The 20994-nt window shown below is 45.7% G+C and overlaps 1 protein-coding gene across 2 annotated transcripts in view; it reads right to left on the bottom strand.

Annotated features, from left to right (window-relative positions):
• Positions 1–20994, bottom strand: part of LOC119950798 (inositol polyphosphate-5-phosphatase A) — a 659385-nt gene that overhangs the window by 440556 nt on the left and 197835 nt on the right. For both annotated transcript variants that reach the window (XM_038773583.1, XM_038773584.1), the window contains exon 2: positions 2575–2616. In XM_038773583.1, coding sequence (XP_038629511.1) covers positions 2575–2616 — 42 coding nt within the window. The remainder of the gene's footprint in view (positions 1–2574; positions 2617–20994) is intronic.

The raw sequence follows: 20994 nt of genomic DNA, 5'->3' as shown, positions 1-20994 counted from the left end.
GAATTCATATAATAAACATTGTTTTTGTGCAAAAAAACTTTAGATCTCTGTTTCATCACAATTGTAAAATGGGCCCTTGTGCTCCCCATAACCAAAATCTATTCAAAATTGTGGGTCAGGTGAACTCCACGAGATATTTTGGTGTTCTCTAAACCCTGGCCCATAATAGATTGAGGGCTCGTGGGATAAAAGTCTATCTTTCGTGATTGGGTTGGCTTCGTGAACTTAAAGACAGTGAGCGATGAGCATATTTGTGTTTGCTTTTGAGATGTGGTATTCCAGTTTAAGTAGGGAGTGTGTTGTGGACAATGGCTCTTTTAGAGGCTCGGAAGTTTTTGGGAGTGGAGAAGGTCACACAAAGTATCTTGCAAACAGAGACTAAAGAAAAGCCTTCGGATTTGGCGAAAAACATTGCAGTTAACATTACCTGACAGCATACGAAAAGAAGAGGTAATTACGGCAGTAGCTAAGCATTTAAAACTGCCTGAGATACAGTCTGACTCATTAGAAATGGCAAAAATTGAGTTACAGATTAAACAATTTGAACATGAAAAAGAATTAAAGCAGCTTGAATATGAAATGAGGGAAAAAGAGAGAGGATAGGGAAAAAAAGAGAGAGGAAAGGGAAAAAGAGAGATAGTTTGAACTTCAGAAAATGGCCATGAAACATGGCAGTCAGTTAAAATTGGCAGAGGTTAAGGGAAAGGTACAGTTTGAGGATAGTGATGAGGATAAAGAGAAAGAGCATCATAGTCAAAGGCTTGGTGAGGACCTATTTAAATATGTCCAAGCATTGCCAAGGTTTGATGAGAAGGAGGTAGAAGTGTTTTCCATTTCATTTCAGAAGGTGGCTAAACAAATGAAATGGGCACAGGACATGTGGGTTTACTGATTCAAACAATGCTGGTAGGTAGGGCTAGTGAAGTGTTTGCATCACTACCGGAGGAGGTATCTGGGACGTATGAGGAGGTGAAAAAATCCATGGATGTTGTGAGGAAAGTTACTAAGGGTTACCTATAGAGTACCTTATCTTTTTGTGGGGTTATCAGTGTTGGTAGTTGGTAAGATGTTTACTGTGGGTTTATAAAATGTTAACTGGATTCATAGAATAAACATTGTTTTTGTTTAAACATACTTTAGATCTCTGTTGCTTCACACCTGTAAAGTGGGCCCTTGTGCTCCCCATAACCAAAATCTATTAAAAGTTGTGGGTCAGGTGAACTCCACGATATACTTTGGTGTTCTCGAAACTCTGGCCCATAATACATTGTTTTAGATCATTAGTAAGTTTGTCATATTTAATATATTCTGCCTTTTGTGGGGTAAATTAAATCTTCTACTGTCTGCGCATAATGGGAGTGCAATGAGTCAGCTTTGCCTGTTGGACACATCAGGTAAACCGCAGTTGTTTAATGTGCCTCATCTATTGACATAATCTGCACTTCCCGATTACAACCACACACTCACACAAATGCTTCAAAGTTGTCAAGTTCTAACAATAATATGTTAATTCAAATTACATTTGGTTTTCTGAGACCATTACAGCTAAGTGCAGCGCTGTCAGCAGTAGAAGTGGTAGAGATCTGTCTCTAAATTCCACACCACTCCTGCACTCAATCTAATAGGGTGGAACAAAATAAAATGGGAGAGCAAGTGGTATCAAACGAAAATAATAGATCTCTCAAGAGTCACAGATGCGCTGTCTGAGAGGTTCAGGCAGTGTCCCAATCCATGTTTAAAACTCTAAGAGATTGTAAATATAATCTGACTGTTCGTGTGAATTCAGTGTTTCAAATTTGTGACTATTCCAGTTTTACCCGGATGCTCTGATCAGGTTTAGGACATTCCTGCATGGAAAATGCAGTAACCACCAGGACACCCCCCCCCCCCCCCCCCCCGCAAAATGTATTGATACACAACATCCATTCATCATTAAACTGCATCACAAATGTGGGGTGACAGGAAATGATACATTCAACACATGCCACAGATGACTAGAAAACGAATACTGACGCTGGCTAGTGCATTGTGAAGCAAGCCTTTTTAAAAATCAAACCTAATATAGGCCTCGATAACAGTGGGAAGGTCTTTTCAAGCACGTCAATCCCCACCAGTAAGATTTCATAAACACAGCAATAGTGCTGAGCTCAGTTGCAAAACAGAGTAAGCTTAGCTGAGTCAGTGCATTTTTAGAGAAAGAATGGAAAAAGTCCAATTAGGAAGAGGTCATCTTCAGAGCAACATTTCCAATGTGAGCAATAACACTCCTCTTTAGGAGCCTGCTCCAACAGGATAAGCTGTTGATCAGTTCTAATTTTGGACTCTAATACTGTCAAAAGAAAATAACATTAGCAGGCTACAGAATAATAGAGCATTATGTTATCAATTAATCTGCACTTAACTATCCTCCACTGAAAAAGTATCACTTTCAAATATGTTGCCAAAAGACTACATTTTCCCTCAATGTATCGAACATTTTTCAGTTGTGAATTCTAATTTCATCCTATGTGCTTTCAGTGACTGCTGCAACACCACACAGGAGGACACTTCAATACCCTTTGCAAACATTCCTACCTGATAAAACTCTCGAAGCCAGTTCTTTTGTAGACTTTCAGGCTGCAAAACACAAGGTAGAATTAAGTAAATATGCTGTTTGGAACATTCACCTGTTGTACAACGGAATTATTCCTCTTCCTATGAAGCAGTTTATTTAATTTTTGGGCACAGTAACTGAAACAGAAATGGCGATTACTTAAACCAAATGGAACAAATACATCATTAGGTCCTGTACCCAAAACCATTTTGCTTCAACTTACCTCTGGAATTTCAGGGTTGGAACGATTGCACAGTGGTTAGCGCTATTGCCTCACAGTGCCAGGGACCCAGGTTCAATTGCGGCTTTGGGTGACTGTCTGTTTGCACGTTCTCCCCGTCTCTACATGGGCTTCCTCCTGGAGCTCCAGTCCCCTCCCCCATCTCCCCCCCACAATCCAAAGATGTGTGCATCAGGTGGATTGGTCATGCTAAATTGCCCTTTAGTGTCCTGGGATGTGCAGGTTATGGGGTTTTGGGGATAGTGCACGGTGATTGGGGGAATGGACCTGGGTAGAGAGCTCTTTCGGAGGGTCAGTGCATACTTGATGGGCCGAATGGCCTCCTTCTAGTGATTCTAGGTTGAGGGTGAGAGTGCCCTATTGAAATAATTTCATCTTTCTTCTGACCTCTTAATTTTTCTTGAGAGATTAAAAATAAAACAAAAATAGGTCTGTCAAAGACAAATTGTAAAAGATTGACTGACACAATTAATTAACAACTCCAGTATGATTGCATCATGTGCCTACCAAGGTGGTGGATGGTGAACAAGATGGAGCTTGGGCTTTTCCTGTCGAGCAATTCCCATGTTTCTAAACATTGGAAATCTGAAATAAGAACTGAAAATACCAAAAATAGGCAGCAGTCCCACCAATTTCGGAAAAGAGGAAAAGGTAGGATAACATTTCAAGTTTAGATATTCTATCAGAAAATATTTGTTTGTCTGAAACATGGGCGCGATTCTCCGCTGCCCACGATGGGTCGGAGAATAGCGGGAGGGTCTTCCCGACAATTTTCACTCCCTCCCACTATTCTCTGCCCCCCCCTCCCCAAACGGCCACCTCACGACACGAATCGCTGCTCGCCGTTTTTTACGGCGAACAGCGATTCTCCCCAGGCCGATGGGCCGAGTTCCTAGGCCTTTACGGCCGTTTTCACGAATGCAATCACACCTGCTCTCACCGTTCGTGAAAACGGCCGCAAAGTGCCGTCCCGGACAACCATGGCACCGATTGGCACGGCCGCTACCACGGCCATGTCAAGGGTGGCATGGGCCTGCGATCGGTGGCCACCGATCGCGGGCAGCGGGTCCGATACCCGCGCACTATTTGTTCTTCCACCGCCCCGCAGGATCAGTCCGCGGGGCGGCTGAGGGGCATGACGGCCCGCGCATGCACGGGTTTGACGCGTCTGCGTGATGACGTCATCCGTGCATGCGCGGGTTGGAGCCTTCCAACCCACGCATGCGCGGTTGACGTCATCGTGCGCGTCAGCCGGCGTGACGCTTGGCGCGCGGACTTAGCGACGGTCGCTAAGCCCGCGATGCCGTGCTTCACGGGGCCCCGTTGCTAGCCCCGCCCAGGGGGGAGAATTGGGTCCCGGGAGGGGGCGGGAGGCTGCCGTGAAACACGGCCAGTTTCACGGCAGCCTTTACGACTCGCCGCATTTGCGGAGAATTGCGCCCAAAACCTGTCCCCTTTCTTTTCAGAGGCTATGGGTTTGTTGTGTAATATAAAAACTTTCTGTTCGCATTTCAGTTTATCATTAGCTTAATTTCTGCTGAAGGCAGTGGCTCACGCTGAGATCCACAGACATTACAGAGTTGATCCACTTTTCACATAGATTCTGAGTGTCGTCTGTGTTATTCCGTACAGGAGAGTTAGGGGTGGCAGTCAGAAAATTAAAATATATAAATGGCAAGTTACTTTGCGAAAGCTTTTCTGTATTAGTGCCGTAACTAATATTCTGGAAACTAAAGTAATGTAAAATTTGCATCTTCAGAATGATATATGTGCTGCAGAAGTGTGACTGGATTAGCTGTGTAATAGCATCAGCTAGAGGACTATCAGTGCCTCTGGAGTCAAGAAATAGCAGGGGAGTCCTGCAAGTACTGGATATCCAAAAATAAAACATGAAATGTTGGAAGTATGCAGAATTTAGTCAGGATTCGAAAGAGTCAGGCTATGAGGTTTTGAATGTCTCCTTTTGAAAACACCCACCCAAGGTGTCGTTTTTTTGCTGATTAAAGCGTAAGCTGCTTTTGGCAGCCATCTGAGTAACTGTCATTAACTCATTGTTCTTGCTATCACTTTTAGCATTTGTCTCATGAAAATGAATGTTATCAATCTATATTCTGCAGAGAAGAATAGTGTTCTGAACACATAAGTTTCATCAATGTCACTTTATATGCTAGCTTTAAGTCAGTCATGTAAGTTGGAATGAACATGACTGGAGTCATTGAGAACGTGCAGAACATGCAGTTTATCCACATTAAAATCATTGTATATTTAATTAGGTCATTCTAAACAGTAATTGCCAGCAAACAGTTAAGCGATGTGATTTGGGAATTCGCTTGTTCTTGGTTCGACTCCCATCACTGCCTAACGTTGTCTCTCCAAATACTCTGGAGAGTATAAACTTGCTCTGCTTGTCATCAATACACCAGCCAAGCCTTGCAATAATAGTATATTTTGGAAAGTACTTGCATATTGCATCTTCTTAATCCCCACACAGAGTATGCATGTGGCAAACTGACTGATCTTATTGACAGGGTTCCAGTGGAGACCAAACAATGATCCAGTCACTTTAACACCAGAAGACATGGGACATTCGGACCATCGGCCTGCTCCGCCATTCAATAAGATCGTGATTGATCTGATATGATGGGCGCAATTTAGCTAAATGGGAACAAGGTCCCATAGTAAACACGTTTAGCCGCATGTTTTCTGGCACTCACAGTGCTAAGAAACACAAAGCTATATATAACGTGACTCGCATTTGATAGGGGGTCTCAACGGGGAATGTGTGGCCGAGGCCGCATTTGGCCCCTTTTTGTGCACTGCTCGCTGGAACCCCTCAGTGTAGCAAGAGATCGGGACGCCCAACCCCCAAGACTCAACGCACTATGGGAGGATCCTTAGCCCTCCTGCACCGCCGAACACCTGACAGGACACCACCGGTTCGACACACTGGCTGTGTCCCATGGGCACCTTGGCAGTGCCAGACTGGCAGACAGGTGGCAATGCCAGAGGGCCAGGCTGGCAGTGCCAATGTGGCACCAGCCATGCCAGACTACCACCCTACCCAAAGGGCCTCTGACCCCCATAAGTGCCGTTCCGTCTGGTCCCCGTTTCTGGTCCCCGATTGCTTTGACGCCTCGGGCAACTCATTATAATGAGGCCAGCTGTCTCGCTTTATTATGCACCTTTTCTGAACTGTAATCCCGCCCACAATGAGTGGGATTCACATCGCAACCTCTTGCGAGATTGCATTGGATCTCGTGAGGTGTTGCAAGCCGGGTCAATCACGGGAGCAGGGCCTCCCGGCTTTTATCAGCCACACTGCGCCATGTCGAGCTGCTTTTTGGGCGCAGCGTAGCCATTAAATCACGCCAGATAATCCTCAGCTCCACTTTTCTATATTATCCTCATACCCATTGATTCCCTTACTGATTAAAAATATGTTTATCTCAGCCTTAAACATACTTAACATCCCGGCCTCTACAGCCTCTGTAGTAAAGAATTCCACAGATTCACTACCCTCTGAGAGAAGAAATTCCTCCTCGATCCCTATGATTATTCCCTCTGGTCCTAGACCTGCCCAAAGAGGAAACAGCCTCTCAGAATCTACCCTATCACGCCCCTGAGACTCTAAATGTCTCAATTAGGTCGCATCTCATTTTTCTCAGCGCCAAAGAGTACAGGCCCAACCTACTCAACTTCACCTCATAAGAAAATCCCTCCAGACCTGGGATCAACCGAGTGAATCTTCACTAGACAGCCTCCTATGCCTGTATATCTTTCATAGAATCATAGAATCCTTACAGTGCAGAAGGAGGCCAATCGGACCATGGAGTCTGCACCAATCCTCCGAAAGCACACCCTACCAGGGCCCACGCCACCGTGACGTCTTCGATCAGGGAATCAAAACCTTTCGCAATATTCCAGGTGTCGTCTAACTAGTGCCTTGTATAGTTTTAGCGAGACTTCCCTATTTTTGTATGCCATTCCCTTTAAAATAAAGGACAGCATTCCATTTGCCGTCTTTATTACCAGCTCCGTGGATCCAAGACTGGACCGGTCGAGTCCTAGGTCGGGGAAGGTATCTGCCAAGGAACTTCGGGGGTTCATGGAGCACATGGGGTGGGGGGATCAATCCGTGGTGATGTGGGAGGCCGGGGGGAAAGAATTTTCGTTCTACTCCCATGTACACAAGGTGTACTCCTGAATAGATTTCTTTGTGCTGGATAAAATGCTTCTGGCAGAGGTGATAGATGCTGAATATCCAGCAACAGTGGTGTTGAACCACGCCCCGCATTGGCTGGACCTGCGAGTGAGCAAAGGATGGGCCCAGCACCCACAATGGAGGCTGGATGTGGGGCTGTTAGTGGAAGAGGAGGTGTGTGAGCGGGTGAGCGAAGCCATCGTGGGGTACATAGAGATCAATAATAAGGGGGAGGTGTCGCCAGGTAAGTTCTGGGAGGCACCAAAGGCAGTTTTGGGGGGGGATTTATTTCTTTTTGGGCACACAAGGAGAAGATGGAGCGGGTGGAGATAGAGAGGCTGGTGGGAGAAATCCTACAAGTGGACAGGAGGTACATAGAGACCCCAGAGGAAGGGCTTTTGAAGGAATGCCAGAGGCTAAAATTGGAATTTGGTCTCCTATCCATCGGCAAGGCGGTGGGACAGCTGAGGAGGGTGAGAGGGACGGTGTATGAGTATGGGGAAAAAGCGAGCAGGATGCTGGCACATCAGTTGAGGAAGCAGGAGGCGGCGAGAGAGATCGGGAAAGTAAGAGACACAGGAAGGAAGGTGGCCTTGGATCCAGCGGGGGTGAATGGAACGTTTCGAGATTTCTACAGCAAGCTGTATATATCGGAACCCCCAGCCGGAGAAGAGGGGATGAGGGCTGGAGTTCCGAAAGGTGGATGGGGAGCTGGTAACTGGGCGTGGGGAGGTAATAGAGGGGCTGGAGGCGGTGGAATCAATTTGGACACCGGGACCGGATGGATACACGGTGGCATTTTATAAGCAGTTTTCAGGGGTATTGGGACCATTGTTGGTAAGGGCCTTCAACAAAGCAAAGGAGTTGGGAGTGCTCCCCCCGACGTTGTCGCAGGCGTCCATCTCTCTCATTTTGAAGCAGGACAAAGACCTGGAAAATTGCAGGTCATATAGACCAATCTCTCAAGTGAATGTGGATGCCAAACTACTGGCAAAGATCCTGGCCACACGGTCAAGGACTGTGTCCAAGGGCTAATAGGGGATGATCAGACGAGGTTTGTTAAGGGGCAGCACTTGGCGACCAATATTCGGAGGAGGCTCTTGAACGTTATCATGGTGCCGACAGAGGGGCACAAGGTTGAGGTGGTGGTGGCTATGGACGCAGAGAAGGCCTTTGATTGGGTGGAGTGGGGGGGGTACTGGGAGGTCCTGGGACCGTTCAGGTTTGGGCAGGGATTTGTGGGTTGGGTCAAGTTGCTTTATCAGGCGCCGGTGGCAAACGTGTGCACGAGTCGGGTGGGGTCAGAGTATTTTAGGCTGCACCGGGGGACGAGGCAGGGATGTCCACTCTCCCCACTGCTGTTTGCTCTGGCCATAGAGCCTTTGGCAATGACACTGCGAGCTTCGAAGGTCTGGCAGAGGATAATACGAGGGAGGTGGAGCATTGGGTCTTGCTTTATGCGGACGATTTGCTCTTATATATATCAGACCCTTTGGGGGGGATTGGAGGGATCATGGGGATACTAGAGGAATTTGGCCGGTTCTCGGAGTATAAACTGAACATGGGCAAAAGTGAGGTTTTTAGAGGAATTTGGCCGGTTCTCGGAGTATAAACTGAACATGGGCAAAAGTGAGATTTTTGCGATCCAGGCAAGGGGGGCAGGAGAGGAGATTGGGGGAGATGCCATTCAAGGTGGTGGGAGAGAGCTTTCGATACTTAGATCCAGGTGGCACGGGAATGGGGACAGTCCACAAATTTAATCTGGGTAGGAAAGTAGAGCAGATGAAGGGGATTTCCGGAAGTGGGATGCGCTCCCACTGTCTCTGGCGGAGAGGGTACAGACTGCGAAAAGGACAGTCCTCCCGAGGGTGCTGTTTGTTTTTCAGTGTCTCCTAATTTTTATCCCCAAGGTGATTTTTAGGAGGATGAATGGGGTAATTTTGCGATTTATTTGGGCGGGTAAAACCCTGCGGGGGAGGAAGGTGCTGCTGGAGTGAGAGCAAGGGGAGGAGGGCTGGCTCTTCTGAACTTTATTAACTATTACTGGGCGGCGTATATACCGATGGTCAGGAAGTGGGTAGTGGGGGAGGGGTTGGTGTGGGAGCGAGTGGAGGCGGCATCTTGGAAGGGCACAAGTTTGAGGGTATGGGTAACGGCACCTCTGCCATTATCACTGGCTCCGTACTCCACAAGCCCGGTAGTAGTGGCAGCCCTGAGGGTGTGGGGACAGTTGCGGCAGCACAGAGGTTTGGAGGGGGTGTCAGTATGGCCACCGATATGCGATAACCATCGGTTCGCTCTGAGGAGGATGGAAGGAGAGTTTCAGAGCTGGCAGCGGGCAGGGATCGAGAGATTTGGGGATCTATTTAATGATGAGGGTTTTCCGAGTTTGGAGGAGCTGGAGGAGGAGTTTGAGTTGCCAGGTGGGAACGGGTTCCAGTACCTGCAAGTGAGGGATTTTGTACAGAGACAGGTCTCGAGCTTTCCACGCCACATGCAAAGGGGGCTACGGGATAAGATGATGTCGAGAACAGGAGTTGGGGAGGGGAAGGTCTCAGAGGTTAATAAGGAGCTGATAGAGTGGGAGGGAGCCCCAATAAGGGAGGTGAGGAGAAAGTGGGAAGACGAGTTTGGGGGGGGGGGGGGGGAGTTGGAGGCTGGGTTAAGGGAGGAGGCTCTCGGAGAGTTAACGCATCCTCATCGTGTGCCAGGCTCAGCCTGATCCAATCAAGGTGATCCACAGGTCTCATATGACTGTGGCCCGGATGAGCAGGTACTTTGAGGTGGTGGGGGACAGGTTTAGGCAATGTAGGGGAAGTCCTGTGAATCATGTACACATGTTCTGGGCATGTCCACGGCTGAGCGGCTTTTGGCGGTGATTTGCGGACGTCATGTCAGATGTCCTGTAAGGGAGGGTGGCTCCGAATTCAGAGGTGGCGATCTTTGGAGTGTCGAAAGACCCGGGAGCCCAGTGGGGGGGGGGGGGGGGGGGGGGGGAAGAGAGGCCGACGTTTTGGCCTTTGCTTCCCTGGTGGCCCGGAGATGGATTTTACTGGGATGGAGGGACTCGGAGCCCTGGAAATCGGGGGTTTGGGTTAGTGACATGGCGGGGTTGCTTAGGCTGGAGAAAATTAAATTTGCCTTGAGGGGTTCATTATAGGAGTTCGCTCGGTGGTGGCAGTCGTTCATTGACTTCTTCAAGGAAAATTAGACTGTCAGCAGGGGATGGGGGAAAAAGGGGAGGCACGGAAGTAACGAATAAAGGTAGAAAAAAACCAATGGCAGGAGGGCCACGAAGGGCTGGCGGTGTGTTTTTATAAGCCATGTTAGTTGTGGTTTGTGTTTGGGGGGTATGATAGTTATTTCATCGTGTGTTCTGTTGGATGTTATTGTTGAAAAGTGTTAAAATTATAAATGCCTCAATAAAATATTTTCTAGGGCAGCACGGTGGTGCAAGTGGTTAGCACGGTTGCCTCACGGCGCCGAGGTCCCAGGTTCGATCCCGGCTCTGGGTCACTGTCCGTGTGGAGTTTGCACATTCTCCCCGTGTTTGCATGGGTTTCACCCCCACAACCCAAAGATGTGCAGGAAAGGTGGATTGGCCAAGCTAAATTGCCCTTAATTTGAAAAAATTAATTAGATACTCTAAAAAAATTTTTAAATATTTTCTAAAAATAATATTTATTGGAGCGTGAAAAGGCTACAGGACGGCAGTATTGGTGGGGATCTGTTATCTGATGACGTTTAAGGTGGTGGGAGGCGAATCCCCGCCTTCCTAAAAATCCTGACCAGCGTCTCAAAACCAGCAATCCAGGGATGAAGGCCATGCCAGATTTCAGATCCTGCCAGAATTCGGGTCAGCCAAGGGCAGTTTGGACTGGCCTGATGGGGTGGAGTTAAGGATGATTCGGAGCATGGTAATAGACCAGCATGCAATCAGACCAAGTCTAGATCATTTGGTTACCTATCCAACATGATCTCTGAGCATTATTTCAGGAAGTGAAGTCGACGTGGCAGAGGCTACCTGCCCCACAGTGGTACGTAGCCCATTAGGCCCATTGGAGAAAGTGTTGCTGATTTTGCCGTTGGTGGACAGGGCCCTCCCCGAGGTAAAATCTTGGATTTGAACTGGAGGGGGCCTTGTGGCAGCTTGCCAGTGGGCCACTGATGCTTCCTCACCATCCAAGCACACACCTATTGGGATACAACAACCTCAGCCACAAACCAGCCTTTGAAGGGGTCTCCCTCCCTACAATGATGGCCTGACAGTTGTGGCCATGTCTATTTTAAAATTTTTCTTAGTGTCTCCACCTTGAAGTGCCTTCACAGTCTCCAGCCTGCCTTAGCAGTGCCCCTCCCTCATTTGGGGCTGCTGGCTGGACATCGCAATGGGCCCTCTGAAAGGACCTCCATGGTCTGACCATTTTTGTTAATTGGATGGGCTCCCAAAAGTGGCTTCTCACTTGGCCTTCTCAAAGAATAACGCAGGTGATGTTTTGCCATAGCCACAGCCACTTCCAGGCTCCCAACCTGGAACTTCGGCCGACATTGGGACTTACGTCTTTGATCCAGCAACAGACTCCATTCCCTCGGCACTTGCTCCATCCGTCTCCTTGGTCACCGTCTGAGATTGAATCAAACCTTTTCGAACCTTGCTGTCTTATTACTCTCAGCTGACCTTCTGATCCGTATCCACTCCATTAGCAAGATAGCCTCCTTCCAACCTCCCCAGCATCACCAGCCTCCAGCCGTCCCTCATCTCACGTGGCGCTGAATCGCTCATTCACCTCTTTGTCACCTCCAGACAATTATTCTAATGCTCTCCTGGCTGGCCTCCAATCTTGCACCTTCCTCAAAACTGTGCTGCCTGTATCCTAAATCAAACCAAGCTTCATTCACCAATCCCTCCATGGCATCACTCCCCTCCATCTCTGTAACCTCCTCCCAGTCCTACATTCAGAGGCATCTTCGCTCTTCCAATTAGGATCGTTTGCACTGCTCTGACTTTACTCATTCCACCATTGGCACCTGCTCCTTCAGCACCTGTTCCTTCAGAAGCCTGGGCCTTTGGCTTGGGAATGTCCTTCTCAAACCTCCCTTTCCTCCTTTGCGATACCTTTTAAAACCTATCTCTGGCTGAACATTTGGTCACCTGCCTGAATAATTCCTTTCAAGGTTCAGTGTCAAATGTTGTTTGATAAATGCCTGTGAAGCACCTTGGAACACTTTACCACATTAAAGGTGCCAGAAAATGCAAGTTGTTTTTGTTCGCTTGACAGGGCTGGAGTGGTGGAGGGGTGGGTGTGTGAGGAGAATTACAAAGTTGCACGCCATGCCTCAAAGTCATGTCAAACTTACAAAGCTCCAAACAATCATATTTTTTGTCATTAACCAACTCATAAAGTTCAATGACAAGCTAGGTTATTATTGTTTTCCATTGCAAATGGCATAAAATACTTCTATCAGATTCCCGCTGTCTGTACACACTCACACATACCCATGCCTCAGAATGAATATCCTCAACTATGAATTGTAGTTTACAGCTTAATGCAGTTATCAGAAGGATTCAATTCTGGCTCACAGGAAGCACATTAAAACCAGTGCCAGCTCTACAATGAGATGTGACAATTTTCACGTCAATCACGCTCTGGCTTACCTAGTGGGTTCACTGACTGTCTACATTAATCCTTGTGTACATGGAAAAACTGATTCAGAGCATATTTTACCCTCCAACTGGATTGTTACAATGGCATGAAATGCACGAGGTTATTTCATTTATAATTTGTACATAATCTAAATAATATTCTACTTTATTTTGGACAAAAACTACAATTGAGCAGTCGCATCATTATTTCTACAAAATTTGCCAGATGTGTGGTCTGTTTTTGTTGTCAGTAGTAACCAAATAATATTAAGGTAGGCAGCTGCTTTGACCAAATGTACTTACATAAAAGATGATGTTTATGTTACTGCTATAGTGACAAAGCCACATGGTATCATTAGGCAGTACAGTAACAGGTGGAGACTGATGTGAAGAATCTTGTGTGTTTAAAAATAGCAGAATACTCAAATTAGTTTAGATGGGAGAGATCGAAGGATCTCAGGTCTCCTGATTTAAGGAAAGCTGTAAATGAGTTGGAAGCAGTTCAGAGGAGGTTTACTGCATTAATACCTGGAATGGGCAGGTTGTTTTATGAGGAAAGGCTGGGCAAGCGAGGCTTGGATACACTGGACTTTAGACGAGTAGGAGCTGCCTTGATTCAAACATATGAGCCTGAGGGGACGAGACAGGGTGGATGTGGAGAGGATGTTTCCTTCTATGGGGGAAACTACAACTAGGGGTCACTGTTTAAAAGTAAAAGAGTCACCCATTCAAACTAGGCACAATTCAGCAGCCTCGTCGATCCCGACTCGGTGATGCGACGAGGCCATTGAATCTCAAGAGACGCCTCCATCAGGAATCGCACGTGTGAAATTTCATAAAATACAATCCCTACAGTGCAGAAGGAGGCATTTGACCCACCGAGTCTGCACCGTCCCTTCGAACGACCACACTACCTAGGCCTAATTCCCCCGTCCTATTCCTGCAAACCCACCCTAAGGGACCATTTAGCATGACCAATCCACCTAGCCTGCACATGTTTGGACTGCAGGAGAAAACTGGAGCACTCAGAGGAAACCCCACACAGACACGGGGAAAATGTCCAAACTCCGCACAGTTACCCAAAGTTGGAATTGAACCCGGGTTCTTGGGGCTGTGAGGCAGCAGTGATATCCACTGTGTCACATGGGATTCAACAAACTCTCGCGAGGCGTCATGATCTGGATCTCATCTCCCAGGAAATGACTTAAAGAGTGGCCTTGACGAGGAGTTCCTCACTGAGGTCAACAAAAATGGCAGTGGCGTTGAATAACGGGGTGTTTCTTGGCGCTACATGCACAATTCAGCAGACTTAAACTCGATCGGCTGAATCGCATCCAGACATGGGGATTTCTTTCTCTCAGAAGCGTTGTGAGACTTTGGAATTGTCTTCCTCAAAAGCTGATCGGAGCAGATTCTTTGAATATGACGAAGGGGGATGGGGATGGAGAAAGGTTATTGGGGTAGGCAGGAATGTGACGTTGAGGTTTTAATCAGATCAGCCATGATCTTATTGAATGGCACAGCTGGCTCGAGGGTCTGAGTGATCAACTCTGCTCCTAATTTGTGTTTTTTGTATGTTCACAGGTGTAACCCTCCAGGATTGGACTAGCGTTTCCAGGATTTGAAGGACAATCTCCAGGAGACTGTTGTGCGCAACCCTGGAGAACAATTATCAGGGCATGAGAAAGGATTGTCCTTTTTTGGCATTTTCTTTGAACACTTACCAGGTCTAAAACTATTGAAAATAGAGGGGGGGGGAAATAGGCTGGTTGACCAACAATCAAATATCACTCAATTGGGTAATGAATCATTTTGCTTTCCAGTTGGGGTGGGAAGAGAGTGCATCGCAAAGGTGGATCTGTTCACTGACTAATGGCTCGAGCGTGGGGACAATTCATGGGATGAAACCTCCAGGAATACATTTAATTACATCTGGCAATTCTAAGGGAGCTCCCTCACTTCCAGTATGCTTCAAAAGCATTTAGATTGTCACTTTCACACAAGTACAAAGCAGTTCCAGCTGTGAAATTTTTATCAAAGTCAGCTGCATATCGATGCCTGTTGCTCAGACAAACTAAGGTTGTACAATGTGAGGTGACCTCGAGGTAAGTGGGAGTAGCTGTGGCACCTTACCACAGTTAGAGCTCATACAGGCTGCAATTGAACATTAACCCAGCTTGAAGCTGGATTTGAAACGTGCTGAGTCCTCCGACAAAATATTAAATCTTTATATGTTCATATTTAAAGGCTAGGCTAGAAAAGGTGCTCCACTTTGCACGGCAGTAAAATTAGTGGCAGAAAAGGGTAGATCTACACATTCTTTCCTGATGCACCTACATGACAGTCCCCACCTCTTTATTTGTCCACATATAAAATGGAACATTGTTTATATTAGCCAAATAGTGCTGACAATGATCAATTTCCAGTCCAACAGCTTCAAAGCTGTCAGTTACTGCATTTCTGGCAGATACTGCTGTGTTTACTCATTGGTTCCCACTGCATTTAGACGCATAGGGGCCGAATTCACTTCCATTCGGCTTCCATGTCTTCTGAAATAGTCTGGATCTGAATCCATACTTAAGCAAATGCACTGCATGAAATACTTTGAGACATTCTGATAATATGACAAAGCGCCCTATAAATGCAGTGGCAAATCTTCTTTCTTTGAATGCATTTACGTAAAGATACGGTTTGAATGAAATGCAGTTTAAGCACCTTCTGCAGAAATCTCACTGCTAAAGCCCTGGAAAATAGCAATTGGCTTTCTTGTGGTCAATGGCATGTCGAAGGCAGGTTAAGAATTGCCATTGAGAAACACAGTACAACACAATATCAGAATCCTATCAATCCAAGAGGGAATATACTGGGCAAATATTTTTTATATTAACAATTGATTGCTAATTTTATCAATGCACCCACATTGTACTGGTTGCCACATACAAAGACAAGTAGACTTGAACATCTGCTCCAGCAACTTTTCAACATCCTTTAATTTCTCCATCTCTAGCCTCGGATTTCCTTTTCCAAATTTCTATAAAATACAGCCATTTGGAATGTTCTTACATTAAAGGCATTGTAGAAATATAAGCCCTTTATTGTGAATTCCAATTTCAATCTCCTTTATCCCTTTGTTCCTCCCTGTATCACCATTCTGTACAGATCACTGCACGGTCTATTTCATACAACCCCGGCAGTGCAGAAAGAGGCCATTCAGCCCAATGAGCCTGCACCATTCTCTGAGAGAGCTCCATGCCTAGGCCCACGCCCCCACCGTAATCCCACTTAACGTTTTGGACACTACGGGGCAATTTAGCATGGCCAATCCTCCCTTCCATGCCCAGTGGGCACCGCAGGGGTTGGGGTTCTTTATTGACCCCTTTAATTGCACTCTTATTTGTTGTTTTTAAGTTTCTGTTGACCTTTGTTATGTTCGGGAAGTGCCCCTAACAGGAGCAGTCCTTTTTTGCTTTTTCCCTCAGTTTGTTTCCGTTCTTCTGTTTTGTTGGTGGACCTCAAAAGAGTGGCCAATCGGCCTAATTTGTACATCTTTGGAGTGTGGGAGGAAACCAGAGCACCTGGAGGAAGCCCACACAGACATGGGAAGAAAGTGCAAACTCTAGTCAGACAAACACCCAAGACTGGAATCGAACCTAGGTCCCTGGCGCTGTGAAGCAGTAGTGCTAACCACTGTGCCACCATTTTACCCACAATTTCCAGAAAGATCTGTATGTGTATAGCCCTTTTTATGAACACTGGACATCATAAAGCACATTATAGTGTGTTATAACCTTCCCGGATCCTATTGGCTGGGAACAATTGGTTACCCCATGATGTTGTATTTTAGGAATATGACCTCCCCCAATGAGGGGGGGACAATCATTAGCAGTGCAGTTGTCTAAATAAAGCTGGCCTGTGTGGTACCGGCTAGAGAGGGAACCAGTTGTGAACTGTTGGTACTTTGTACATATGGTTGTAAATAAGGTTACTTTCTGTTTGACTCTACAAACTCATGTTGGATTCTTTGTGGCCCTCACCAAATGCTGTTGTAATGTTGGAAACACAGCAAACTCCCATGAACAACAATGTGGTAATGACAGATAATCTGTTGTGATGTTGGTTTAGATATTAAATATTGGGCCAGACACTGAGCATAACGCCCCTGCTCTTCAATTAAAATAATACCATTTGAATCTTTTATGTCAGCGAAGAGGGCAGACGAGGTCGCAGTTTAAGGTCTCATTTGAAGACGGTGGGCGGGATTCTCCGCCCCATCACGCCACATTTCTGCCCCGACCGGCTGACGGGATTCTCCATTACGCCGGCCGGTCAATGGAGTTTCCCATTGTGGGGCAGCCCCACACCGTCGGGAAGCCCCCGGGTACCGGCATAACGGAGAACCATCTCGGCCAGTACCTCTGACAGTGCAGCACTTCTTTGCTACCAACACTGGGGTTGTAGCCTTGATTTTTGTGCTCAAGTCCTGGAGTGAGTTTTAATCCAGAAAGTTGCAAGACAGAGGTGAAAGTGCTGCCAACTGAGCAACAGCTGACACTAATGGCACAAGTTAGCCCATGACCTCAAAATGTGGCCATCTTGACCTCTCTCAATCTTTCCCTCCACCTACAAGCTTTAAATTTTGGAAATCACAGGATACCACCCCCCAATTGTGACATCTGTTTGGAGCAGATTTTTCTTCTCTTCATTTTGATGATGTGCTACAATGGCAAATTGCCATAATGGTTCAATTAAAACAAGTCGCAAAACGGATATCCTTCTGTGAAACTATACTGGCACACATACAAATGTTAGAATAACATTGTTATCCTGAGGTTTAAAAATGATTAAAAGTTACTGAACTTTGAAACAAAATGTAAGCTTTGTTTTTCTGAAAGAAATTTCCCTAATAGGTCTGGCAGAATGTAGCTCAGCATTCTGATGAAGGAAGATGCTGGGCCCCCTGTCACCCTTAGGTTAATTTCCTTCAAGAGGCAGGCAAGTTATGACAATGCCTGTTCAGACACATATAATTACTTGGTTTAATAGACTCATGGAATTAAACTGCAAAACTACTTTCCAAATAAAAACTGCGCAGATCTTTTAATATTATGGATTACTTAGCAAATAGAAAGGCGAGAATAATAATAAATGGGTCATTTTGGGGATTGCAGACTATAACGAGTGGACAAGTACCTCTGCTTCTGCCTCAGCTATTTACAAATTATATCAGCAACTTCAATCAAGGGATTAAGTGTAACAAGACCATAGGACCATAAGACCAACGAGCAGAAGGAGGCCATTCGGTCCATCGAGTATTCGCCGCCATTGAATGAGATTGTGACTGATCTGAAATGATAATCCTTAACTCCACTTTCCTGCCTTTCCCCCATAACCCTTGATTCTTGATTAAAAATCTGTCTATCTCAGCCATAAACTATCTAACGACGCAGCTTCTATCCAATATATCTAAGTCTGTTCATGATACAAAGTTAGGTAAGAAAGTAAGCAATGGGGAGGGTGCAAAGAGGTTGCAGTGGAATACAGGTAGGTTAAATGAAGTAGTGTAATGGTGTGTGTGTGTGTGTGGGGGGGGGGGGGTGGATTTATCCATTTTGATCGGAAGAATGGAAAAGTAGAAATTACATAAAATATTGAGAAATTATTAAATGTTGGTGTTCAGAGGGATTTAGGGGTCCTGAAACACTGCTCACAGTATTAGAGATGGACAATAGATTCTTGCCTAACCAATGAAGCCCACATCTCTTGAGTGAATAAAAAATGTACAGCAAGTTATTATGAAGGCAAATGTTATATTAAACTTTATTGCAAAGTGAATGGAGTTCAAGAGTAAGGAATTCTTGCAGCAGTTATATAATTAAATAAGCCTTTGCTCAGGCCACACGTGTGTACAATGTACAGTTTTGGTCTCCTCACCTACAGAAGAAATTAGTTACTGTGAAAAGGCTGCAATGGAAGTTCTCTAGATGAATTCCTGGGATGAGAAGGTTGTTGTATCAGGCTATATTGACTAGTATATTCTCTCGAGGTTGGAAGAATGAGGTGATTTTGTTGAAATATAACATTCTAATGGGACTCAACAGATTCTGACAGGTTGGTTCCCCTCGGTGGAGATTCTAAAACTAGCGATTATAGTATTAGGAGGAGTTTGCCACTGAGGGCTGAGAAGAAGGAAAAGATCTTCAATCAGAAGGCTGTGAAACTTTGGAACACTCCACTCCAGAGGGCTGCGGATGCTCACAGTTGATGAGCATATTCAAAACAGAGACTGATAGATTCTGAGGCACTGAGTTAATTAAGGGATATCGATCAGGACAAGAAAGTGGAGTTAATTTAGAAGTTCCCCCACGATCTTAAGGAAGGGCAGAGCAGTTTCACGGAGCTGTCAGTGTAAGCCTGCTCCTACTTTTCATGTTAACGTAATAATGTCGCTTTATTTCCATGGTGCTGAAGTTTAATGTTTCGCTTGTCCTCCACACTTTTAGCCGATAACTAAGAGACAGTAACAAAGGAAGTATAGCACATACAACAATTAAAAAAAATATAGAGGGCCTCTTTCATGTGAATGTAATTACATCAATTATATGTGGTTTATTCATTGATTCAACGATTATTAGCTCCTTTTGGATTTACAATTATCAATGGATGGCTTGTGGTTAATAAATGTATAATATCCCTCACCGGACTTCCAGGGTCAGAACGATTATCTTCCCCGTGGTTCTCATAGAGTACCAGCTCCACTACTGAGGGGCAGGGGAACTCCATTCAACTATGTATAAAAGGTTGGCCGGTAAGGCACCGACTGAGGCGAGACTGGGAGTTGTATATAACATAATTGTAGATAAACCAAAGTTTGTTATTCTTACTGTGTGTGGACTTCCTGTGTCCTTATTAAAATAGAGATAATATTGGACTAATGACTACATGTGAGTTCAAATACATTGAATACTGATTTACAGGTATTGGGTTTAGAACAACTGCCGTTATCCTTAAGGGGCAGCAGGGTAGCATGGTGGTTAGCATAAATGCTTCACAGCTCCAGGGTCCCAGGTTCGATTCCCGGCTGGGTCACTGTCTGTGTGGAGTCTGCACGTCCTCCCCCTGTGTGCGTGGGTTTCCTCCGGGTGCTCCGGTTTCCTCCCACAGTCCAAAGATGTGCGGGTTAGGTGGATTGGCCATGCTAAATTGCCCATAGTGTCCTAATAAAAGTAAGGTTAAGGGGGGGTTGTTGGGTTACGGGTATAGGGTGGATACGTGGGTTTGAGTAGGGTGATCATGGCTCGGCACAACATTGAGGGCCGAAGGGCCTGTGCTGTACTGTTCTATGTTCTATGTTCTATGAGGCATCAGGTCTCGGATCACTATATGTGACTGATTAATCAGGGCTACCAATTGTAAAGTGACTGAGCCTTCACCTTGAATAGTAAGGGTCTGATTTATCTTGGAGGGATAATTGTAGTGGAGCTCACAAAAGCCTGCAGCAACCATTGCTCTATAGAAAAAATATGTGGACTGGCGTCAAGCTCCAAAACAATTTTATACATTATCAAATGATCCTTCGGAGATTGTGAAATAACTTTCTTCCAGCAGGAGTCGGGTAGCTGCATGGAGACTTTATCGGATCAGACAAAAAGAAATGGCGAGGCTTTAGGTCGCTACTATTTCCAACTGGGTTTCCTGATTACTAAGGCTGAATTGAAAAATTCTTAATAATAAATAAAAACGACCAGCTCATCTCGCCATTGTTATTTAAAATTGGATCTAGAACATGAACGGGGAACACCCACTGTCTCCCTTTGGGCAGCTTTGTATTCTATCTGTATGACTGGATAAAATTTGCCTTCTTCAACTGAGGCAAACATTCCCCCCTCCCTCCCCTGCAAAAGGAGTCTAAGTTGCTATGGCAACATACACTTTTAGATGTTGTAGCTTGGAACTATGGTGAGGGCTCCAACTCCTTTCCCTCACATGGCTGTTCAAGAATATCTCCCACTCTTTTCTTGTGTGACATGTTAGGAATTTTACAAGTTAATGCTCAACCTGTTTGGCCACATTATGAACTCACCTTCCAGGCCCATCGAGTCCTGGAGCAGGACTTGAACCCAGAGCTTCTGGCTCAGATGCAGGGGCATTACCCACTGCACTGCAAGACTTCTCCTTTATTCGATAAAATTGGAGCACAACAAAAGCTCGCCAAGATTCTTGAATGGCAGTACAATTCCCTTTCAGTTTTCTGTTTAAGTGTTTCAGGTGAATTATTGTGCCGACAGAGATGTGGGTCGGGTTGCAGGGTCATTTGA

Source organism: Scyliorhinus canicula, chromosome 16 (genome assembly GCF_902713615.1).
Source record: "Scyliorhinus canicula chromosome 16, sScyCan1.1, whole genome shotgun sequence".
Taxonomy (NCBI): domain Eukaryota; kingdom Metazoa; phylum Chordata; class Chondrichthyes; order Carcharhiniformes; family Scyliorhinidae; genus Scyliorhinus; species Scyliorhinus canicula.
The sequence above is the reverse complement of the archived record's forward strand: the minus strand, read 5'-3'. Positions and strand labels throughout refer to the sequence as shown.